Raw genomic sequence first — 8646 nt, forward strand, 5'->3', positions numbered from 1 at the left:
GTTTCAAATAAAAATTCTCTACTTTCTTACTTTATTTTGGCAAAATACTGATAAAAATATCGCATTTTTGGCCCAATTTTGTATTTTTTTGGTTTGTTTGGATAAAATATAGCATGAATAACGGTACAAATTACAATCTAATACAAATTTATTTAGTCTCTCAAATAAAAATTTTCTAAAATTGATTAATTTTGAACACATTTTCTTAGTTTTTATTTTATTTTGGCAAAATACTAATTAAAAAAAATAAAAAAAATCATAAAATAAGAGAATGGAAAGACATTTAAAGCAATTTTGGATCTTTGACAATATTTCAGGATCTTAATTTGGACCAAAATTCCAAAAAAATTGGGTGGAACAGTAACAGCAATACCTATAATGTGGAAAATAGTAAAACACATAAAAAAATAATAAAGTAACTGGGAACAAAAACAGTAAGAAAAAGGAAGAAAATAATTTTTATCGATATAATTTGTTACAGAAAAAAATTATTTGTGCATTTTGGATTGTTTTTGTTAATATTTTTTACTTTATATTATAGACTTTTGAATGAATTGAGTTTCAAATTTATTTTTTTTTCTTCATAACTATAAAACAAATTAAATAAAGTTTCAAAAGTAATTATTATATGGTAAAAATTTATTTAGTTTTTCGATGGAAAAATACTCTAAAATAAGCAAAATAAAGCACTTTGAACACAATTTCTTAATTTTCTACCTTATTTTTGCAAAATACTGTTTGTTTTGATAAAAATATCGCATTTTTCTGACCAAATTTCTCGAAAAAACAGTCAAAAAATGTACTGAAAAAATTAAAAAAAAACTAAAACAATAGTTTTAAAGTAATTTTAGGTCTTTGATAATATTTCAGGATCTTATTTTGGACCAAAATCTCCAAAAAATGTGTAGAACAGTAACAGCAATACCTATAATGTTGACTTGTAGAGAATAGTAAAACAAATTAAAAAAAATAATTATCTGGGAACACAAAAGTGAAAAAAAAGGAAGAAAATAATTTTTATTTACAGTTACAGGTTACAGAAAAAATTTATTTGTGCATTTTAGATTTTTTTCCTTTATATTTTTGCAGAAAAAAAATATACAGAAAATAGTTTCAGATAAAAAATTTATCACATATAAAAACACGTGTAAACATAAAAAAAATGTAATAGTTTTTGTGTTTTTCTTCTTCTCGTTCGTTTTCTTTTCCTATTATCCCAGTTTATTTTTTCTTGTTTTTCTAATTTTCCAATAATATAAAACCCAACTATTCAAAGTATTTCAGCCGAAAAATTCAAAACGCTTCTTTGCACATTTCAAAATAATTCCCCTCAATGCAAATTTAAAAAAAAAGCATGTAGAGAGTAAACTTCCAGCAACTATTTTAATCATAACAAACTTCAAAATTGCTTTTGGAAGTAAAGTGCGGCGGTGGGACATAAATTTAAGAGCTAGTTTAGTCCATGATAATAGAAAATGTGGGAGGGAGTGAAGTGCCTCTCTCCCTACTCGCACCCCCAACATTCGGTTTTGCCTAACCCCCACAACAATATTTCTCTTGCAATGTTTCAAACGTCTTTGAAATAAAAATGTTTGCTCGTATGGCGAGTTTAATTAAGAAAATAATTCGTAAAGTTGCTCGTTATGTCTCGTTTTTGGTAAAACCTCTAATTTTTATTACATTTTTTAGTGGTTGAGCAAAAATTAAACATTTTCGGTTTATTTTTAGATGTTTTATACAAAGTTTATGAAATGTGTTTGTAAATTACTACTTATTATTACTTGCTACACACATAAAAATCCTTTTTTTTTCTCAAAATTATTTATGTTTATTATATTAAATTTAATGATTTTTTCAGTGAGAAATTTGATTCAAAAATGTTTTAAACGCTGTAAATAAATAGACAGTGATCTAATTGTACGATTTTATACCATTTTTGGTAAAATTTTTCACATTTCAAACCAAATTTTGCAATTTTCGGTGTAGTTTTGGCAGAATATGTCATACTTAGTAAGTTTTAAGTTTTTAAATCAGCGACTCTTATAAAGATAGCCAAAAATAGGATATTTTAGCCTTAATTTTGCCAATTCTGTTTTAATTTTAAATAGCCTTGCAAATTTAGTTTATTTTCCAAATAAATCTATTAAAATAAGCAAAAAAGATGAACTTTTAACCTAATTATTTAATTAATAATAAAATAATTTTGTGTTTGTCGGTGAAAAAACACATTTCGATGCAAATTTTCTAATTTTTTAATCAGTTTTGTCAAAATCGTTCAAAATATGTAAGTTTATACTCTCCGAATTATAGAAATAATAAATTTTGGACCTAATTTTGCAATTTTATGTCTCTTATTTATTAAGATTTTTAGTGAAAAATGTCTTAGGTTTTCTAATAAGCAATGATTTTTTGGTTTAGTTTCGGCAGTTTTTTGGAAAAAACCTTTCTTAAGTTTAATGAAAGAACACATTTTAGTCCAAATTTTGGACTTTTTAGTTATATTTCAAACGTTCGATTTTGCCTAAGCCTCAACAATATTTCTCTTGCAATGTTTCAAACGTCTTTGAAATAAAAATGTTTGCTCGTATGGCGAGTTTAATTAAGAAAATAATTCGTAAAGTTGCTCCAAGAAAAATAATTAGCGAATTTCATCACGTTTGCGTTAATTCGATAACATTGCAGCAATGCAGCAAAACTGAATTTATCTCAAAGAAACTGAAATTTCAGCGTGATTTAGAATGTGTTTTTTTGTAAAATTCCGCTTGTTCCCGATTTGTCACAATAAAATATGACGATGGTAATCTTTTGAAATATGCATCGAGATATACAAATACGAGTGCAGTGTGTTTAACTGATAACTGATAACTGAAAAACTGAAATTCGGATTGGTTTTTGTTTCAGATCGAGTCGGGTTCACCACTACCATGCATTTGGCCAATCTGCCGAATCTGAGCGGAAATGCCCTGAAAACGTTCGTCGAAAATCAGGTAATTTTGCTAGTTTACGATTTATTTTTACAGGATTTGGCCGAGTTTTCAGGCTGAAATTTACTGCGCCACCACGCCCCCGGTCAGTGTCTCTGCTCTAATCCATTCATGTATGGCAAAGATTTAATCAAACATTTATTATTTCAAATTTTGGAAAATATTAAATTTTATAAAGTTTCATACTTTTTTGACACAATTTCTCACATTTTGTGAGTTTCTCGCTTCTGGATTTATAGAAAATACCACATTCCAGACCTAATCTTGCAATTTTCAGTCTCGTTTTGGCAGAATCTTTCATACTTTACAAATTTTAAGTGAAGAATAGCCATCTCGCAAGTTTCGTTTGTTTTTAAAAAAATTGATTTTAAATCTCGTTTTTGGCAAACTTTTTTACATTTATTAAATTTATAAAACACATGAAAATTAAATTACTAATTACTTATTTAAAATTACTTAAATTTTTCTTAGTGAGAAATCCTAAACTTTTCGGAATAAGCAAAAAAACAAATTTCGGTTTAGTTTTGGTGATATTTCTGAAATTTATTTTGAGTTTTTTAGAGAAAAACGTTCTTATTTTGGCAAGATTTTTCATATTTGTGCTCTTAATTTTGAGAAATTGGCAAAAATAGCGTTTTAGACATCAGTTTACACTTTTCTACCTTGTATTGTCAGAATTTCTCAAATTTAAATTATTTCTTACCAAAATATTCTTTAGATCAATCTAAATAATCGAAAATGATTTCAGTTTCAATACTATAATTTTTTGCCCTGTTTTGGCAAAATCTTTCAAAATCAGTAAGTTTCGCCCTGAAAAACCGCTGAAAATAATTCATTTACATTTTCAATTCTATTCCAGACTTCATTTTTACAATTTTGTGCTAAATTTTGGCACAATCTTTCATATTTATTAAGCTTCTTGATAAAAATACTTTAAATTTACTAACAAAAAAAAGACATTTTGGGCTTTATTTGGCAATTTTTTGCTTTGTTATAACAAAATCGCTTAAATTTAGTAAATTTAATGAGTTTCTTTGTAAAAAACTTTTTAAAGTAACACTTTTCAGACATAATTTTGCATTTTTTTATCTCATTTTGCCAAAGTATCTCAAATTTTTTGTGTTAAACGCTCATAAATTTATAGAAATGAGAGATTTCAGACCCAATTTTGCAATTTTATGTCTCCTTTTTGGCAAATTTAATTTTTACTACATTTTTCAGTAGATGAGCAAAAAATAAACATTTTCGGCTTATTTTTAGATGTTTTAAATAATTCAGAGTTTATGAAATATGTTGTAGATGTTATTACTTGCTACACAAGTCCTTCTTTCTCAAAACTATTTATGTTTGTAACCTATATTAAATTTAATAATCTTTTCAATAAGAAGTTTAATTTTTCAAAATCACTTAGTTTCTCGCTAAAAAACGCTGTAAATAAATAGAAAGGATCTAATTGTACGATTTTATATCATTTTTGGTAAAATTTTTCACATTTCAGACCTAATTTTGCAATTTTCAGTCTAGTTGTGGCAAAATATTTCATGCTTAGTAAGCTTTAAGTTTTTAAAACAGTAACTCTCATAAAAATAGCCATAAATGCGACATTTTAGCCTTAATTTTGCCAATTCTACTTAAATTTTAAGTAATCTTGCAAATTTAATTTGTTTTCCAATAAATCTATTGAAATTAGCAAAAATAATGACCTTTTAAGCTGATTATGCAGTATTTAATTTTTTTTAACCCGTGAAAAACACATTTCGGTGCAAATTTTATGATTTTTCAGTTTTGCCAAAATCTTTCAAAATTTGTAAGTTTACACTTTTAAAATTACAGAAATGGGAGATTTTGTACCTAATTTTGCAATTTTATGTCTCGTTTTTGGCAAAAAAAAGTTATTTATTAAGATTTTTAGTGAAAAATGTTTTTAGGTTTTCGTTATAAACAAGGATTTGCCTAAAATTTTTAGGTTTAATTTTGGTAGTTCCTTGGAGAAAAACGTTCTTAAATTTAATGAAACAACACATTTCAGTCCAAATTTTGCACTTTTTAGTTTTATTTGATATGTTTATATAATTTTTGGCAAAATAAGCTTTCAATTTATCAAAATAGACAAAAATATTGTCAAAATCTCTAAAATTTAGATTATTTTCCGACTAAAACATTATCTAAATCCATCAACACAACCAAAAATTATGCATTTCAGGACACATATTGCATTTTTTGCCTTATTAAAAAAGTATCTAGCTTCTTACTGAAAAATGCTGTAAGCGTCTTGAAATAACCGAAAGTAACACATTTCAGGCGCAATTCTATAATTTTCTGTCTTGTTTTGACAAAATCGTTGAAATTCCATGTTTTGCACTGAAAACCGCTAAAAATAACACATTTCTGATCCTATTTTGCAATTGGAAACTCTGATTTAGCAAAATCACAAAACTAACGAAAGCAACATATTTCAGATCAAATTTTTATAATTTTTGCAAAATCTTTCAAATTTATTTAGTTTCACGAAAACAAAAAATGCTCTAAGTTTATGAAAATAAGCCAAAAAGGACACTTTTGCAATTTTCCTCTTCTTTTGACGAATCCTCTTTAAATCAGATTGTTTTTCGCAATTTTCCAATTTTTCAAAATCACTTAGTTTCTCGCTGAAAATCGCTGTAAATAAATAAAAACTGATCTAAATGTACAGTTTTATACCTTCTTTGGTAAAATCACATTTCAGACCTAATTTTGCAATTTTTGGCAGAATCTTTCATACTTAGTAAATTTTTAAATGGACTCTTATGAAAATAATCAAAAATGGGACATTTGAGGCTTAATTTTGCCAATTTTACTTTAATTTTATGTAACCTTGCAAACTATAAAACAGTTTCTAAATCTATTGAAATAAACAAAAATTATGAACTTTTAAGCTGATTAGCCATATTTGTCTTTTTTTAACCAATTTTGTATTTGGCGGTGAAAAACGCATTTTCGGTTAATTTAACATTTCTTTTAGTTTTTTGAACTATTAAAAGTGGAAAAACAAGCATATTTTGTCAATACAATTTTTTGTAACAAAAAAAATTTTTTTTTCAACTTGAATTATTATTACATTTGAGAAAAAATATTTTTTTCGAATTAGAAATATAAAATTGTATCATTTTTGAAAATAAATCACAAAAGGACACTTTGGCAATTTTCCTCTTCTTTTGGCGAATCCTCTTGAATTCAGATTGTTTCTCGCAATTTTCCAATTTTTCAAAATCACTTAGTTTCTCGCTGAAAATCGCTGTAGAAACTGATCTAATTGTACCTTTTTTGGTAAAATTTTTCACATTTCAGACCTAATTTTGCAATTTTCAGTCAAGAATATTTCATAATTAGTAAATTTTTAAATGTTCGACTTTTATGGAAGTAATCAAAATTGGGACTTTTTAGCCCTAATTTTGCCAATTTTACTTTAATTTTATGTAACCTTGCAAAATTTAGTTTGTTTTCCAATAAAACAGTTTCTAAATCTATTAAAATAAGCAAAAATTATGAACTTTTAGGCTCTTTATCTCTTTTTTAACCAATTTTGTATTTGTCGGTGAAAAACGCCTAAAAAACACATTTCGGTTAATTTAAATTTTTTTAGTTTTTTGAACTAAAGTGAGAAAACAAGCATTTTTGTAACAAAAAATTAATTTTGTGTCATTTTCGAGTCTTTCAGTATATTTTATCGTCTATTTTTCGATATCCCTGTAAAATATCTTTTCAGTCCGTTGCGTAAATGTTGGTCTTTAATTTAGCGCGGGCATCTCGTAACTAGGGACACTTCCACCAGCTCCGGAATTGTGTGGGAATCGGCCGCAATTTATGGGATCGGCGCCCCGAGCCCCGTCCTAATCCCCCCAGTACCTCCCTGATTTATAATCTCGAAAGGTTCACGACACGCCGGCTTCATTAATTAAAATTTCAGGATACTTAACGTCTTCCACTCGCTGAAATTTTTTTCAGGACAAAAACTTGTTTGTGGCCCGAGAAACCGAAATAGCGCGGCTGAAAAACGATGATTTTTTCAGGTTTTCAGGACGTTCAAGACGAACTACTCGAAATTGGACGCCATCTCGGTGCAGAACGTCGCGTAAGTGCCGTTTCAGGCCGCGAACGTTTCTGAATTTTCCCGTTTCAGGTTTTTCAGGTCGGGCGCCGATGTGACCTTCCATTTGTTCGCGCTGAAAAAGGACGAGAAACGCATCAGGACCGTTTTGGGCAAATGGGCCGATCGGGGTTACATAGCCAACTTGACTGTCACCGACAAGCAGTTTGTGTTTAAACCCATGCTCGATTTACAGGTGCTGAAAAAAATTTAATCGCTGAAAATGTGCCAAATGACGAGTTTCAGAGCGTGTCCATCAATCAAGTCGGGACGATCAGGCAAAACGACGAGTTTATTTTATCCTGCGTGGCGAGGGGTTCCCCCACGATGTCCTTCAGATGGTTCAAGGACGGGGTGTTTGTCAATGTGACGGAGTTTACAAGGTATGTTAATAAAATGCGATTTTATTTATTTTATCTTGAATTTCATAAAGTTACATTGCGACGGGATGTTATTGATCGTAAAATTTTAAAGGCGGTTACAGAGACTGATAAATGGAGCTTTTTTCAGAAAAACGACCCACAATAAAAATTGAATTGCACTGAAAAAAAAAAAACAGTAACCAGATTCAGTTTTTAAAACGATGATTATTAATTTACACCGAGATGATTTAACCGTTTTAAACAGTAATAAGCGTGACTGAAACGCGTTTTCAGGTTTCGCTTCAGCTTTTCTAAATGCCAACAAAATTCTTAATTTTATTTAAAAAATTAAAAACGTGATCGGACCAAACCCTAATTTTATTTTTTAAATTTGTAGGTTTTCTAAACATAAAACTATTAATAACTTATTCTTTCTTTCTTTTACTTTTTTACACTTTTTTATACTCTTTTACTACAGAAATACATTAACACAAGGTAAGTAAAACAGTAAAACAGTAAAATTCTATACATATTTATTTATTTATCCGCAAATGTCACAAAAGTGACGTAAAAATTCTATTTTTGCGCCTAAGCGTTTTTACTTTTACCATGATATTTACCAATGCACTACTAACTGCACTAGTTAAATTAATAAATATTCTCGAAAATGATAACATGATGTTTGTTTATAAACGTTGTTATGATTTAATGACTTGCAAAGCATAATCCTTATTTTGTTCATTTACTTGCTAATTATAGTGTTGCTCTTTACTGTCAATCTTAATACATTTGCGGATAAAATAGTGTATGTTGTTCGGAAGGAAAGTGAGTTTTTGTGGCTCAGATAAATTACTCGTATTTGCCTCACTACGTTCAGTTTCGCGACATAAACTATCACTTTCACTTCTTATAACATAATATACTGCCGTGTTTAATAATATACAGGGTGTTCCATTTTCATTATTACAAATTTAAATAAGTTTGCTATTGGAAAATATTATGTGAGGGGGCTTTCAATGGAATTCCTCCATCATTTTAGAAACAATTATAGAAAAAATTGCAAAATTTGTTACAACTGATATAATTCTATAATTCTATAATTCTATAATTCTATAATTCTATAATTCTATAATTCTATAATTCTATAATTCTATAATTCTATAATTCTATAATT

The 8646-nt window shown here is 28.0% G+C and overlaps 1 protein-coding gene across 4 annotated transcripts in view; it reads left to right on the forward strand.

Annotated features, from left to right (window-relative positions):
* Positions 1-8646, forward strand: part of LOC123013719 — a 196451-nt gene that overhangs the window by 157248 nt on the left and 30557 nt on the right. For all 4 annotated transcript variants that reach the window (XM_044412445.1, XM_044412454.1, XM_044412464.1 and 1 more), the window contains exons 6-9: positions 2902-2987; positions 7034-7095; positions 7144-7306; positions 7357-7493. In XM_044412445.1, the coding sequence (XP_044268380.1) occupies positions 2902-2987; positions 7034-7095; positions 7144-7306; positions 7357-7493 (448 nt within the window). The remainder of the gene's footprint in view (positions 1-2901; positions 2988-7033; positions 7096-7143; positions 7307-7356; positions 7494-8646) is intronic.

The sequence above is a fragment of the Tribolium madens genome, unplaced genomic scaffold (assembly GCF_015345945.1).
Source record: "Tribolium madens isolate multiple individuals breed KSU strain unplaced genomic scaffold, Tmad_KSU_1.1 Scaffold_19;HRSCAF=116;Tcas5.2_LG9, whole genome shotgun sequence".
Taxonomy (NCBI): domain Eukaryota; kingdom Metazoa; phylum Arthropoda; class Insecta; order Coleoptera; family Tenebrionidae; genus Tribolium; species Tribolium madens.